Source organism: Bombyx mori, chromosome 5, assembly GCF_030269925.1.
Source record: "Bombyx mori chromosome 5, ASM3026992v2".
NCBI classification, from domain to species: Eukaryota; Metazoa; Arthropoda; class Insecta; order Lepidoptera; family Bombycidae; genus Bombyx; species Bombyx mori.
Genome location: NC_085111.1, coordinates 11675915 through 11691522, shown reverse-complemented (window position 1 = coordinate 11691522; position 15608 = coordinate 11675915). Strand labels below are relative to the sequence as shown.

General features: G+C 38.6%; 1 protein-coding gene across 4 annotated transcripts in view; it reads left to right on the top strand.

Moving 5' to 3' along the window:
• Window positions 1-15553, top strand: part of LOC101738267 (dynein axonemal heavy chain 8) — a 62583-nt gene extending 47030 nt beyond the window's left edge. For 2 of the 4 annotated variants that reach the window (XM_038011166.2, XM_062668716.1), the window contains 18 exons: window positions 4705-4840; window positions 5636-5853; window positions 6167-6409; window positions 6772-6907; window positions 7019-7172; window positions 7852-7971; window positions 8181-8241; window positions 8315-8494; window positions 8633-8745; window positions 9434-9519; window positions 9593-9854; window positions 10982-11221; window positions 11307-11474; window positions 11550-11691; window positions 12198-12387; window positions 12748-12869; window positions 13874-14035; window positions 15303-15553. In XM_038011166.2, the coding sequence (XP_037867094.1) occupies window positions 4705-4840; window positions 5636-5853; window positions 6167-6409; window positions 6772-6907; window positions 7019-7172; window positions 7852-7971; window positions 8181-8241; window positions 8315-8494; window positions 8633-8745; window positions 9434-9519; window positions 9593-9854; window positions 10982-11221; window positions 11307-11474; window positions 11550-11691; window positions 12198-12387; window positions 12748-12869; window positions 13874-14035; window positions 15303-15428 (2859 nt within the window). In that variant the 3' untranslated portion in view covers window positions 15429-15553. Of the gene's footprint in view, window positions 1-4704; window positions 4841-5635; window positions 5854-6166; window positions 6410-6771; window positions 6908-7018; window positions 7173-7851; window positions 7972-8180; window positions 8242-8314; window positions 8495-8632; window positions 8746-9433; window positions 9520-9592; window positions 9855-10981; window positions 11222-11306; window positions 11475-11549; window positions 11692-12197; window positions 12388-12747; window positions 12870-13873; window positions 14036-15302 lie in introns of those variants that run through there. The other 2 variants (XM_038011169.2, XM_038011171.2) reach the window with 2 other exon arrangements.
• Window positions 15554-15608: the final 55 nt, after the last annotated feature.

Sequence of the window (15608 nt, the reverse complement as noted above, 5' to 3'; positions counted from 1 at the left end):
TAATAAAGAATTTAAAAAAGCGATGAAGTTACGATAGAGATCGAGATTGATCCAAAAAAGTGCAGCGAATACATAGCGACACAACCTAAAAACTAGTGGGTGAGAAGTTAGCCGCAACTCAACATACCATCTATCTAACATACTAACCTAACAGGAAGACAGATATACCAGTATTTTAAACAAAAATAACTATTCAATCGCTATAGTGACAAACAGTGTTACCACTACGAGTTTCAAATTACCATAGGAAAATATAGTCTTGAGAAAAAAAAAAAAAAAAAATGACGAATGAACAAATGGAATTATTATTCTCAAAATTCGATGCAAAGTTAGATGAAAAGTTTAATCAACAAACCCAAACATTAACAACAGCAGTTACTAAGAACGTTATGGAAGCAATTGATGAAAAGATGAAAATATTAATGGAAGAAAACCAAGAATTAAAATCTGAAGTATCAAGACTGAAACGCAAAATCAATACCTTGGAAAAAGAAAAGCGAAAAAGCAACCTGATTTTCTTTGGTGTTGATGAAAATGGGAAAAGAGAGACAGAACTAGTTGACTACATAAAAGGAATTATAGAAGAAGCGAAAGTGCATATAGACAGCCATGAAATAAACAACATCTATAGAATTGGAGCGCAAACCAGCGAAAATCGCCCTGTAGTGGTTACTTCCTCTACTATGTGGAAGAAACATCTCATATTAAAATCTAAATCAAACTTACCAACAGGCATTTATGTCAAAGAAGACTTCCCCAAGGATGTCCTTGAAGCCCGGAAAAAACTGCAGCCAAAAGTGGAGGAAGAATGGAAAAAGGGGAACATAGCTTTCATGAGAGGAGACCAACTCGTAATTAAAAAGCAGAAGGACAACCAGCGCGAAAAGAGGAAGAGAGACAAGACTATATCCCCCGAATTTCAAACAATGAAAAAACCGAATACTCATAATGAAACTGGAAACAAAACAAATAAAGCTAAAACTATTGGACAAAAAGAAATATTGAAACCAAACATTTTACAATACATGGGAAGAGATAGAACTACTTCCACTTCAACTTCAGGAAATTCAAAAAACTAATAAATACAAATATGCAACCTATAAAAATTACAAATAGAACCGGAATAACAGAACAAACTCAGAAAAAACATAATCCAAAACAACATTCACAAAAAACCTTCCCACCACGGTTGGTCGCCGAGGGAAGTACAGACCATAACCCTCCAGTCAAATACAGTAGAAAATTAAATAGAATCAATATTGCAACATTAAACACAAGAACTTTAAGAACCCAGGATACCCTTGCAGAACTGAATATGGCCATTCAAGACATAAAGTGGGACATACTCGGAATTAGCGAAATGAGAAGAGAAGGTGAAAACATACATGAATATCAAGACTACATATTGTTCAACAAAGGTGAAAAAGGAGGCAAAAGAGGAGTGGGATTCCTCATAAAAATGTCTTTGAAGAAACAAATACAAAGCATCTTTGGTATTTCCGACAGGATAGCAGTGCTCAATATCAACTTATCCAACTATACAAAGACTTGGACTATCATTCAAGCATACGCACCAACCGAGCAAGCTACAGAATCGGAGATAGAGTCATTCTACGCCGATCTGGCAAAAGCCATCAGAAACTACACTAACAACCATATTATACTGATGGGGGATTTTAATGCTCAGATCGGGGAAAAACAATATGAGGAGGAGTATGTATTGGGCAAACATGGGCTTGGTAAAAGAAGCCCCAACGGTCAAAGGCTTGTAGAATTCTTGCTAGAACACAACTTAACTCTTTTGAACAGTGTATTCAAAAAAAATACGAAGAATAAATGGACCTGGATTTCACCAGATGGCAGATACAAAAATGAAATAGATTATATAACAAGCAATTTCCCTAAGGCATTTTCAAACACAAGTGTGATCTCAAAACTCAATTTTAACACAGACCATCGTATGGTCAGAAGCACAATTGTAGCAGAACCACCAAAAAAGTCAAGGAAGTACACTACCACTTATAGTCCAACCCAAATCTCCACGGAAACTTTCCAAGTAATTGGCCAGTCGATAACAAATAACCTACAAGAGCTGACGTATGAAAATGAAGATGATATCATAGCAAACTATAGAAAACTGGAAAAACAACTTACTACCACTATCAATATTAACAAAAGCAAAAGCAAATACCCACTCAGCAACGAAACCATTCAACTCATAAAACGCAGGAAACTTTTACTAGATCAAGGAAAAAATAAAGAAAACATGCAACTAATTACAGAAATAAGCAAACAAATTAATAAATATATCAGAAGAGACCGCAAAAATAAAAGACTAGAAGTGTTAGAGAGACAAATAATAAGAACAGGCGGTATAAGAAAAGCTCTGAAAGAACTCAGGGAAACAGGAAAAGAGTGGATGCCTAAACTAAGGAAAAAAGAAGATATCATCACGAACAGGAAAGGTATACATGAACTGGCCACAGAATTTTACAAAGAATTATACTCAAACAAAGACACATGTAAGCACCATATCACACAACCATCCAAGAGTAAAGTAACAAACAGCCTACCAGAGCAGGAACCAGATATTTTGGAAAGTGAAGTGGAAAAGGCAATAAAAAGCCAAAAAATGGAAAAAGCTCCTGGACCGGATAAAATAACAAACGAAATGTTGAGGGGGACTATGGATGAACTAGTACCAATACTAACTAAGATGTTCAACCGAATTCTGAAAAGTGGATATATACCAACACAATGGGAAACCTCATATATAATCCTACTATACAAGAAAGGCGCAAAGGATGACATTGGGAATTATCGGCCAATAAGCTTAATGTCGAATATGTACAAAATATTTGCAAAAATTATTTTGGGCAGGGTTAGCGCAAAATTAGACGAAAACCAACCAATGGAGCAAGCCGGGTTCAGACGGAATTTTTCAACAATAGACCACATCCATACACTCAAACAATTAATTGAGAAGTACAACGAATTCAACAAAACACTGTATGTGGCTTTTATAGATTATGCAAAGGCTTTTGATTGCATTAGTCATAAAGCAATGTGGGAAAGCCTAGGAAAGCAAGGTATACCAGAAACATATTTAGACATTATCAAAAATATATATGCAAACAGTAAAGCAAAAATCCAGTTAGAAACCCTGGGAAAAGAATTCCGAATCAAGCGAGGAGTCAGGCAGGAAGACCCAATGTCCCCAAAGTTATTTTCAGCAGTGCTAGAGAACGTCTTTCGCAACCTTGACTGGGAACATCTAGGCCTCAACATAGACGGAAGGAAACTAAACCACTTAAGATTCGCGGACGATATAGTTCTGCTTGAAAAAAATCCAAAGGCACTCGAAAAGATGATCCAAGCTCTAAATACTGAAAGCTCCAAAGTGGGACTAAAAATGAACATAACAAAAACGAAATTGATGACTAACTCAGAAATAAGGCCCATTGAAATTGATGGACAAAAAATAGAATATGTTGACGAATATTGCTACTTGGGTCAGATCATCTCCCCTAAAGACCAAACAACCAAGGAAATAAATAAGAGGATTGCTAATGGGTGGAAAAAATACTGGTCTCTTAAGGAAGTTGTAAAAGCTAAAGAACACAATATGGCAACGAAGAGGAAAGTATTCAATACTTGTATTCTCCCATGCATCACATACGGCTGCGAAACATGGTCCCTTACAAAACACCATAGAGAAAAACTGGGAAAGTGCCAGAGAGGTATGGAACGAAGCATGACAGGAACAAGAAGACAAGATAGAGTAAGCAATGTGCAATTAAGAGAAAAAACAAAACTAACTGACATCCTGGAAAAAATAGACCTCCAAAAATGGAGATGGACCGGCCATATGTTGAGATCTAGACAAGAAAAGTGGAGTCAAATTATAACGAACTGGTATCCAAGAGATGGCAAGAGGTGTCGAGGACGTCAACAAATGCGATGGGAAAATGAGCTGAAACTTACCGCCGGACCCAAATGGAGAAGAGTTGCTCAAGATAGAAAACAATGGAGACTACTGGAGGAGGCCTTTGCCAGAAGGCACACTGAGTTGAGAGACATCTTATAAACAAACAAACCAAAAGATCCAATCACAAAGATAAATCTCACCCAGTTTAAAGGGCTAATTATTATTATTATTATTATATATAAATAGATAAAGGAAGGTCTAATTCCGAGATGGTTTTAGTTCATTTTAGATTGTAGGGATGTTGTCATTCCGCGCACCATCATCAATTGCATATTAGTTTTTCGCTACTTAATATAATAGTTGGTAGGCTAAGGTAATATTCAAAAATCTGAGAGATTTGCTAACATTGACTCTAGCAAGAGTAGTGATTCGTTGAATTTACCGCCGGATCGGAATCGCGACGTTGCGTCTATGGGATTGATCAGAGATAATTGTCAATACCTATTCGCCAAATCTAGATAAGTAGGTGATGAAATTCTCTGAATATTACCAGAGAGATTAAATATCCGTTTTTAATCCCGTTTTTAATTTTTAAAAGTGAGACCTTCGAACTCAAGTATCAATATGGCGGCATTTATGTTGTAGATGTCTATAGGCTCCGGTTACCACTTAACAACAGGTGGGTCGTGAGCTCGTCCACCAAACTAAGCAATAAAATAAATCGTTTACATCTAAAAGAGGTTTTTGAATATTTCACACCAGTCTCTGTTTCGTAGGTGAGGTTGGGTGATAAAGAAATAGACGTGACAGCGGGACACAAGATATACATAACAACAAAACTGCCTAATCCGGCGTACACGCCCGAGATCTCCGCGCGAACCTCGATCATCGATTTCACGGTCACCATGCAAGGTACTAATAGCATAGCCTATTTCTGGCGTGAAGCAGTAATGCGTTTCGGTTTGAAGGGTGGGGCAGCCGTTGTAACTATACTGAGACCTTAGAACTTATATCTCAAGGTGTGTGGCGCATTTACGCTGTAGATGTCTATGGGCTCCAGTAACCACTTAACACCAGGTGGGCTGTGAGCTCGTCCACACATCTAAGCAATAAAAAATAAAATAAAAGTCACTGGCCAATACATTGTTAAGCATTGGCACATTGTTAAGTCTATTTCCGTGGCAATGAGTTTTAGACATCAACATTTTTTTTCCTACCTAAGCTGATAGCCTTGAGAGGCTATTTCAGCGTAACCTTAACTAGTAGGTGAGCTCGCGGGGCTCAAACCTGATGACGTTGCTAACACGAACCCTAGCAAGAGCCGTGCTTCCCAGAATCTACCACCGGATCGGAAACGCGACCCACTGAGAAGATCCGGCGAGAAACTCGGTGGGCTGTGTCTGAGGGTTAATTTACTCGTCGAGCCCTTCGTCGCAAGCGACGGGTTTGACGAGAACGGTGACCGGTGCTTGAGGTACCTAAAAGCAACGTTAGTGGATCGGGAGGATCTGAAATGACGTGTTTTGGGCGACTTCGACTGCTTTCCATTCGGTCCGCAGGATCGGGAATGTTCGATTATCGATTTTGTATGATACAATGCGGGCCATTGTATACTTGCGTTGAAATATCAAAAATCAATAGTTCGAAAGCTTGTATTAGATGAGTTTTTTTAAGCGGCCTCTGTGATAAATATTATGAATCGACTAGGTTTGGAAGATCAGCTATTGGGGCGCGTAATTTTAACGGAGAAAGCTGAGATGGAAGCCGAACGTACGCAATTGATAATGGACGTAACCGCCAACCGAAGAAAAATGCAGGAGCTGGAAGCTAATCTACTTCATAAGCTGACGACGATCCAGGGTTCGCTCGTCGAAGACGTTTCTTTGATACAAGTGTTGAATATTACTAAGAGTACCGCTACCGAGGCAAGTTTTATTTACAAAAGAAAGTCCTTACCTTCCAAATTATTAAAACAAATTAAAATCTAGTATAGACATTAGAAAGTTAGAATCATTATACTACTAGAGTTGATGATCTCATTTTGCACTATGACGTCAATATTCACGCTATATCAACTAGTATATAGTAGTATAGTATATTAAATCAGGTACTTAGGGGGGAATTGAACTTTTTAAATATTTATTTTTTATAAACACCAGGCTAATAACAGGCTTTAATAAAAACCCAATTCGAATAAAGTTCCATAAAAATAAATTCCTTTTTGAACTTATTAATCAGGTCAGAGAAAAGCTTGATATTGCTAAGGAGACTGAAATGAAGATAAACGCGGCCCGCGAAGAATTCCGTCCGGTCGCGACCCGTGGGTCGGTTCTCTATTTCCTGGTCTGCAATATGTCGCTCGTGTGTAACATGTACCAAACGTCTTTGGCTCAGTTTCTCGAGCGATTCGATATATCAATGGAGAAATCGCCTCCAAGTGCAATAACATCTCGGAGAATCGGTTTTATCATTGAATATTTGGTTAGTGTATTGCATTTAGACTGAAACCCAGTGGTTCTCAAACACTATACCCCGACACTATTGTAATCCGCTAAATTTTAGTTTATTAGTAAATAATGTATGTTATTTCATTACGATTAATGAAATTTACATGAGAGAAAATAATGTATACATATTATGTGTACATATATGACCATGTAAAAGTTTTAAACAAAATAATTAAAAATATAATGTAGAAATACCTTTAATAGGAACCGAAATTTCAATCCATAATTTTGAAATCGTTAAGTCTGTCGCGAAAAGAAACCTTGAGAGCTGCTACAGTGTAATAATTTTATTACACCTTAGATTTAAAATTATTTAATATCAAAACTAATTTGCAGACTTTTGACGTGTTTAAGTTTATATGCCGTGGTTTTTACGAAAAGCATAAATATTTGTTTACATTGCTGTTAACATTGAAAATCGATATGCAGAAAGAATATATGACATATGAAGAATTTCAGAATTTTATCAAAGGTTTTGTTTTGTATGTTAATTCGGTAGTTGAGAAATCAGTCATCTAATAATGATCGATACAATTAGTTTTAAAATACTATCTATCAATAGTAATCTTATTGTTAATTGTAGGCGGTGCTGCTTTAGATCTAAACGCTTGTCCTCCAAAGCCCTTCAAATGGGTGACCGACATGTCATGGCTCAATTTAGTACAGCTTTCCGGCTTGAGACAATTCACTAATATCCTAAACCAAGTAGTGAACAATGAGAAGGGATGGAAGAATTGGTAAGATCGTACTCAATATTTCAAAATGGCTCCCCTCGCCATTTCTATTTATTCTTTGGTTGAGATTCATCATCTACCAAGTAGGCGAGTGCGAAAACTATTACTTAATCTGACACGTCTGGGTTCCTATAGATCAGTGTTTCCCAACGTGAGGCCCACGTCCCACTAGGAGGCAATTTGATAACTAAGGGGGGCAATCGCACTAAATTAATGTAGAAAATCTGTATTAACATTATTTTGAATTTGAATTTCAGTTTTTTATTATATGATTTGAAATATTACTTACTGTGTTCTGATAACAATTTCATAGTGGTCTCTTCCCAAAACATATCATTTATGTTTCTTAAGTGAACAAATAAATTTTTTAATGTTGAAAATTATATATGGGGGGCCTAAACATTTTAGAAATGTTACAGTGGAGCACGGCACAAAAAAGGTTGGGAAACACTGCTATATACCGTTAATACATGTAGTGCATTTGATGTAACCCCCTCTTCTCTTTCTTTCACCCTTTTGTTGTATAGACTTGTATTCAGTTCAGTGGAAATTTGTCATCTTGACACATTGGTTGCCTAACTGTGGGTCCTCTTCGTAAGCGGGAGCTAGTATAACATGTTGCTTCTTTATTTTGATGTCTCAAATCATAAACTTTTTCAAATGAGGAATCTTTGTAAAACAGGTTCGATAAAGAGGCTCCAGAAGACGAGCCCTTGCCTGATGGATATCACACGTTGGACGTTTTCAGGAAATTGCTCGTTGTACGCGCGTGGTGTCCAGACCGAACCTTAGCTCAGAGTCTGTAAGTGTCGCAGCGAACGTTTTGCTCATAATATACTTTTATTGCTCCTTCAATTAATCTTTTGCATTTAAAAACTGCACAGATTATGCCAGTATAAAAAATGTACATTGCCACATAAAATAAAAGACTTAAAAAAAAAATTCATTTTTCGGCCCATGTTTAATTAGTTTGTATTAATATTAGTTTAATTTCTAAATTTTAAATTTTAGGAAATATGTTATATCATCAATGGGCGCAAGATTTTCAGAAGCTGTCATTGTCAATTATGAGGTAAAAATTTAGTTTTTATTTTTTTATCGTAATCTTTATGAAGAAGTATTTTTAAATGAATATCCTTTCACAGCAAATGGTACTAGAATCCCGTCCTCTTGTGCCTTTGATTGGATTTTTAGCCATGGGCTCTGACCCGACACCATCTATTGAAGGTACAGCGAAGAGATTAGAGTGTCTTTGTTCGTCCATTTCTATGGGGCAAGGACAAGAAATTCATGCCAGGAAACTCATCGACCGTGGACTTAAGGAGGTTAGGTTTTACGCTTCTCTAACTAGTTGCTTATAAACGTAGGACCTGCTTTTAGTTTTACTTGGTTTGTCTCATCGAGAAGTTTTTCTCCTCCGGAACTATTTGTCGATTGAGTAATTTTCATTTATTTTAAATTAGGGGTTATGGGTGCTTCTACAAAATTGTCACTTGGGTCTCGAATATATGGTTGAAATCATAGAACAGTTTGCGGAACTAGAGAAGTACCCGGAAAAGGTGCATGAAACTTTTAGGTAAGCTTAACGTTAAAATTGCTCTTGATATGCTTCTTTTATTACCGGCCTTTGCCTTACAGTACTTTCGAGGGGCTATCCTCATCTTGGTTGATAGGAAGCTCTCGGGGCTCGGCCTGAAAGGACTTGCTAACATCTGCTCTAGGAGAGCAGTTCTTAGCAGTATCTATCATTGGATCGGAATCTTAATCCACTCCGGCAAACCGGCATTTACTGGTGGTAGGGTTTATTATAAGCTCGCACAGATAGGTACCATCAAACTATTTCTGCTGCGAAGTACTAACCCATTTCGGTTTGACGGGTAGATCTGTCTTTACACGATGCAATTGAAGCTTCGACCTATATCTTGGAGTGAATGGCGACATATTGTGATATTTATGACTTCCGGTAACAATGCACCATTAGTTAGCCTATGTTATTGTTCACCCACCTATGCAATAAAAATATTCAGTATAAGCTAGAAAGGATGGGAATTTATTTAAATATTGAGGAAAGTTCCGTGCCATACATGTGCGCAATAACAAGTCATAGTACAATCGTTTTTGATCTACATGACGCGATATATATCCTGGGCCATCAAGGGTAGCTAAAATGATCTATACACACGTTTTTTTTTCTGAGGAAATTAATCGGATTTTGGCCACTTTCAATTGATACTTCGCTTGAATGAATACGTCAATGGTTTCAGGCTCTGGATCACAACTGAGCCGCACGATAAGTTCCCGATAACGTTACTGCAGATGTCGATTAAGTACACTTGCGAGCCGCCGTCAGGTAAGTTCAAATTATATTTGTAATGCAATTGATTTTGTGGTTTACTACTCACAAAATAAGTCCCATATTTCAGGAATAAAGGCAGGCCTCATGAGAACTTACGATTCAATGAGCCAAGATTTCCTGGACTACAGCGATAGTCCTTTTTATCTACCCCTCATATATACTATCTCGTTCTTACACACTGTTGTGCAAGAGAGACGTAAATTCGGACCTCTTGGTTGGAACATCCCCTACGAATTCAATTCTGCGGACTGGCTTGCTTCTTGTATGTTTGTTCAAAATCATTTGGATGGTTTGGAACAGGGGCAGTCAATAAGCTGGACAACTGTACGGTTAGTTTATTATTATCAAATTTAACAATCTCAATTTTGTTCTACCAAACGTTTACAAATTGATTTGTAATTTAGTAAGTTTGCACGATTCTTAAATTGAAGGGCTAGGAGCTATGCAAACGGTTATGCTATACTACTGTAGTGTATTTGTACTTGTACAAGTATTCGAGTACTTACACACGACCAAACGCAGCTCCACAACAGCCAGTATTATGGTCAATTAGTTTTGTTTCCAGCCCATTGTCAATAATTTTTGTATATAAGCGCGTATTGTGTTCAGTTCAGTGTGCTTCGTGAAATCGACCGAATACAAGAAATAGAAAACCTCGCCAATGTTCTTCTTCCATCCAAACGGCAACTGGCTGAAGACAAATCTCAGCCACATCACTACTTTTTTTTTCCCCTACCTATGCTGATAGCTTTGAGAGGCTATTTCAGCTTCGCCTTAATGTGTAAGCGAGCTCACGGGGCTCAAACCGGGAGTGTTGCTGACACTGGCCCTAGCAAGACCAGTGCTTCGCAGAATCTACCACCGGATCGGAAACGCGGCCCACTGAGAAGATCCAGCGAGGAGTTCCGTGGGCAGTGTCTATCGGTTAATTTAATCGTCGAACCCTTCGTTGCAAGCGACGGGTTCGGAAAGGACGGTGACCGGTGCTTGAGGTACCTAAAAGCACCGTTAATGGGTCGGCAGGATTCGTGATGACGTGCTTAGGGCGACATCGACTGTTTACCATTCGGTCCACAGGATCGGGTATGCAATTTTCGGCGGCCACGACAAGAGGGTTTTCGTGTCGTGCCGCCTTCTGAAAGTGTCGCAATGATGTCGACTCTAAATACTTACTGACTGAGTCAAGCTCCAGGTCATCATGGAGATCTACATTCCTTAGGAATCATGGTGCTCTGACGGCTATCCTGCAAAAACGGGATTGAATGACCTGAAGGGGTTTCAAGCTAGTGCGGGCCGCGTGAGCGAACACTGCACTTGCATAGATCATGACGGGGCGTATGCAAGTTTTGTAGAGTGTCACATTATTATGGAGGGATAATATGCTTTGCTCGAAAATTATCATCATTACTAATACACGTGTGTATGTATTAACCTAAACTCATTGGGACTGTTTCAGATATATGGTTTCGGCGGTGCAGTACGGTGGACGGGTGACGGACGATTATGACAATCGCTTATTGGGCACTTTCTGCAGGGTCTGGTTAACGGATCAACTGTTCCAAGAGGATTTTCAGTTTTACAAGAACTACGGCATCATGAAATTTCGTAACATTCCGGAATATCTTGAAGAGATCGATAAAATGAAGATGGTCGATCCCCCGCAGGCGTATGGGCTGCACACAAACGCTGATATAACGTAAAGGAACCCTTAACTTTATCCTGTTTTTTTTTTCTAAATCTATTTATTAAAAATATTACTTATACAAAACATAATCATACAGATATCAAAGAAGCAAAACCCAAGAGCTGTTGGACACAATACTTTCTATCCAACCAAAAGAGTCCAGTTCTGGTGGTGGTGAAACTAGAGAAGCTTCAGTGTATCGACAAGCTAAAGAAATGCTCGATAAAGTTCCTCCTAATTTTGATCCACACGAAGTAAAGGAAAGGTACACATATTAAACGCAGCGAAATTTATAAGCACGTCATTGAAATACTGCGATTTATTTTTATTTTCGTTTCAGATTGAAATTTTACGGTATACTAAATTCCATGGTGATTTTCTTGCGGCAAGAAATAGATCGAATGCAAAAAGTAATTTCCTTAGTTCGTATAACATTAAAGGATTTGTTGCTCGCTATCGATGGTACTATTATTATGAACGAGGTGAGTCTTATTTGATTCTTATTTAATAAATATATAAAAATAATCGTATCACCTTTTTTGTCCTTAATACAATAATACTTGAAGCAAAAACTTTGTATCCCTTTTTACGAAAATTGCGCGGACGGAGGAGTATGAAATTTTCCACACTTATAGAGAATAGAGAGAAGAAGTGCACAATGCTAATATTTTTTTAAGATAAAGCATAAAAGATACATTAAATCAATAAAGAAAACATTACACACACTACATACCATGTATTTGACGCACACACGCATGCATACTATTTATTGTCAAACTTTTGTACTTGGCGTCTGTTGTCAAATTGAGAATAGATTAAATATTGTTTGTCTTTGTTAATATTTTTTATAGTGTAGTCTTGACGAAATTTGTGATTATAGAAGTATAAAATACAATCATAATAGTGTACAAACTTACAATTCCAATTAATTATAGTCGAATTTCGACTACTGCGGGACCACTAGTTTAATTAAATGTTCTATCTTCAGGCTCTTCGTGATTCCCTAGATAATATATATGACGCGAAGGTTCCGAATATCTGGTTGAAGAGTTCGTGGTCGTCATCCACGCTTGGATTCTGGTTCACAGAGTTCTTGGAGAGGAACACGCAGTTCTCGACTTGGTGTTTCCAGGCGAGACCAAACTCGTTTTGGATGACTGGATTCTTCAATCCTCAAGGTATTTTCTATTGCTCTAGAGCATTTATTTTATTGTATCAATATGGCCGAATAACAGCACGGACCATTAGTTGTTAAGTGGTTACCGGAGCTAATAGGCATCACAACTGTTTTTGCTACCATACCTTAACTGACCTTACTTGGGAACAGATTTTAAAATTACTTAGAAACTAGGAGTTTTTTCAATGTTACGAGGATCGGAAATATAAACAAGAAAATACAAGTAAACGAACGTAACTTCAAGGCTAAATATATTTAACATACACTAATCGAACTCAAACTCCGGGATACAGTACGCAGATATAATTCGACCAATGACGCGCAAATTGTTTAATAGTACTTTTTTTGGAAAATTGAAAAGGTTTCCTGACTGCGATGCGTCAGGAAGTGACTCGGGCTCACAAAGGATGGGCCCTGGATATGGTGGCGTTGCACAATGACGTCACTAAGTATACTTATGACGAAATTAAGGCCCCGCCGCCGGTAAGCAATCGAAATGACTGTTTTTTTGTTTGAAATTCGATTAATAATATTCATGTGCATTGGGATAGGAAACAAAAATGGTTAATGGTGATTGGTTAATGATCTCCCGGTGACGGTCACAGAGCGAGCTGATAGGGTCGTCATATCAGAGATACCAGCGTCTCTGAACGTCCAGGCTATCCTCAACCGTCGACCGTCGATTGGGCGTCCTATGGGTGACGCCCCAAATCTGGTTGTAGTGTTGACCGTGGGAATCCGCCTACTCTGATGAGGGAGTACAAGGGGAGTCGTTTGGCGAGTAGGACCTTAAACACATTCTTAGGCCCGTAGTCCGCTCCCAACATCCGCGGACCACTACGACCCAAATACCCTACACGCTCCCTAAGCATGCGAAAACCATGCAAGAGATTCGGTCTAGTGCCCGAAAAAAATTGGTTAAAGACGTAGTCGGGTATACTGCTGCCCCCTATAGTTAGTAGTACCTACCTTGGTAGAGCATATTCTTTCGCTTAGCACCACGTACGAGCACACGCTAAATTATAATCAGGATAGGCGAGGTACTTATCATATAAATTAATCAGCATAATATTAGATCAACTCAAAAACATCTATTCTTCAAAGTAGAACTTTCAGGTTATATGTACTATCTTCAAAACGGACGTGGTACTGTCGCAATCAAAAGTTTTTTTATTGCTTAGATTGGTGGACGAGCTCACGGTCCACCTCGTGTTAAGTGTTTACCGGAGCCCATCTACAACGTAAATGCCGCCACCCACCTTGAAACATGAGTTTTAAGGTCTCATTGTAAACTGTACAACGGTTGCCCCGCCCTTCAAACTGAAACGCATTACTGCTTCACGGCAGAAATAGGCAGGGTCGTAGTATCTACCCGTGCGGACTCACAAGACCTCCTACCACCAGTAAAAATGACAGAGCTTATCTAATATTGCCGAATGGTTTTGTAAGTATACTTAGTAGAATGTTTTACGAACTGTCGTCTTTAGGAAGGTGTATTTATTCACGGCGTGTTCTTGGACGGTGCCGGCTGGGACAGACGTAATATGCGTCTCACTGAATCGATACTAAAGGTTTTGTACACGCCAGTACCCGTGATACATGTGTACGCAATCAATTCAACGGCCCCGAAGGATCCTAAACTGTATCAGGTATGAAGTTTAAATTAGTTTCCTACTTAAAAGTTTCTTTCAGATTTTCATTTGCGTAATTACTGGTGGTTTTCCAGAGGAACGTGGATCTCCACGATGACCTGGAGCTCGACTCTCAGTAAGTATCTACAGTCGGCATCGCTGCGCCATTTTGATAAGGCGGCACGACATGAAAACCCTTTTGTCGTGGCCGCTGGAAACTACATACCCGATCCTGTAGACCGATTGGTAAACCGTCGACGTCGCTCAAAGCACGTCATTACGGATCATCCTGATCCATTAACGGTGCTTTTAGGCACCACAAGCACCGGTCACCGTCCTCGTCGAACCCGTCGCTTGCGACGAAGAGCTCGACGAGCGAATTAACCCATAGACACACCCCACTGAGTTTCTCGCCGGATCTTCGGTGGTAGATTCTGCGAAGCACTGCTCTTGCTAGGGTCAATGTTAGCAATACTCCGGTTTGAGCCCCGTGAGCTCACCGAAACACGTTAGGGCGAAGCTGAAATAGCCTCAAGGCTATCGACATAGGTAGGGAAATAAAAACTGGTGGTAGGATGTTTTGTGAGTAGGTACCACCAAACTGTCTATTTCTGAAGCGTATATCAGTAATGCGTTTCGGTTTGAAGGGCGGGGCGGCCGTTGTACTGTAAAAACAGACCTTGGAACTCATATCTCGAGGTAGGTGGCGGCATTTACATTGTAGATGTCTATGGGCTTCGGTGACCACTTAACATCTCAGCCGTGAGCTCGTCCACCCCGCTGAGCAATAAAAAAACATTGTAATTAAACCCTGTCTACGCTTTGACGAGCGTCAAATGTTTGAAATAGAATTATTTGCTGAAACAACTTCGGCGGTTTGCTTTGCGGCGAGTTTGCTTGTTTGTTACTCTTTCTTAACTATGAAATCTATCATAGTAAATTTTTGCATACATCTTCTTAAGGGAACAAAAATAATAATAAGATAGTTATTGTGTAAAAAATATATTAATATTACCGAGGGATTTTTTACATTAACGCAACTAAAAGGCGCGCATATAATTGCGATAACATAGACGTAACGTAACCCAACTTGAACTTTGAGGTTAGAAGTCTCAAATATATTATAAGCAAATGTCCTACCCTTCAAACTGAAACGCATTAGTAGAATGGTAGTACTTACCCTTTATATAGATCGTCGACCTTTGATATTAGAAGTATACGAATAACATTATAATATCTAATGCAGTTTATAAATGTACGCAAAATGATACCTTATTCTTTTCAGTGTCCAGTTTATAAAAAGCCTCGTCGTACTGATCTAACCTTCATCACACCTCTGTGGTTGCCAACTATAAAAAATCCTGATCATTGGATTTTGAGAGGTGTTGCCATTTTGTGTGATACTAAGTAGTGTCATGATTTAGTTTTATATTATTTTACGTTTTGTGCTTCTATCTCTTAAACGATTCGGTGAATCGATGTTAATGTTAATACTTTGAATGCAGCCTATATTAATATATATATTTATTTTCTTAATTTCGTGATTTTTTAATTAAAAACGCAATCAAAGTGTATAAAAAAACATGCGGAA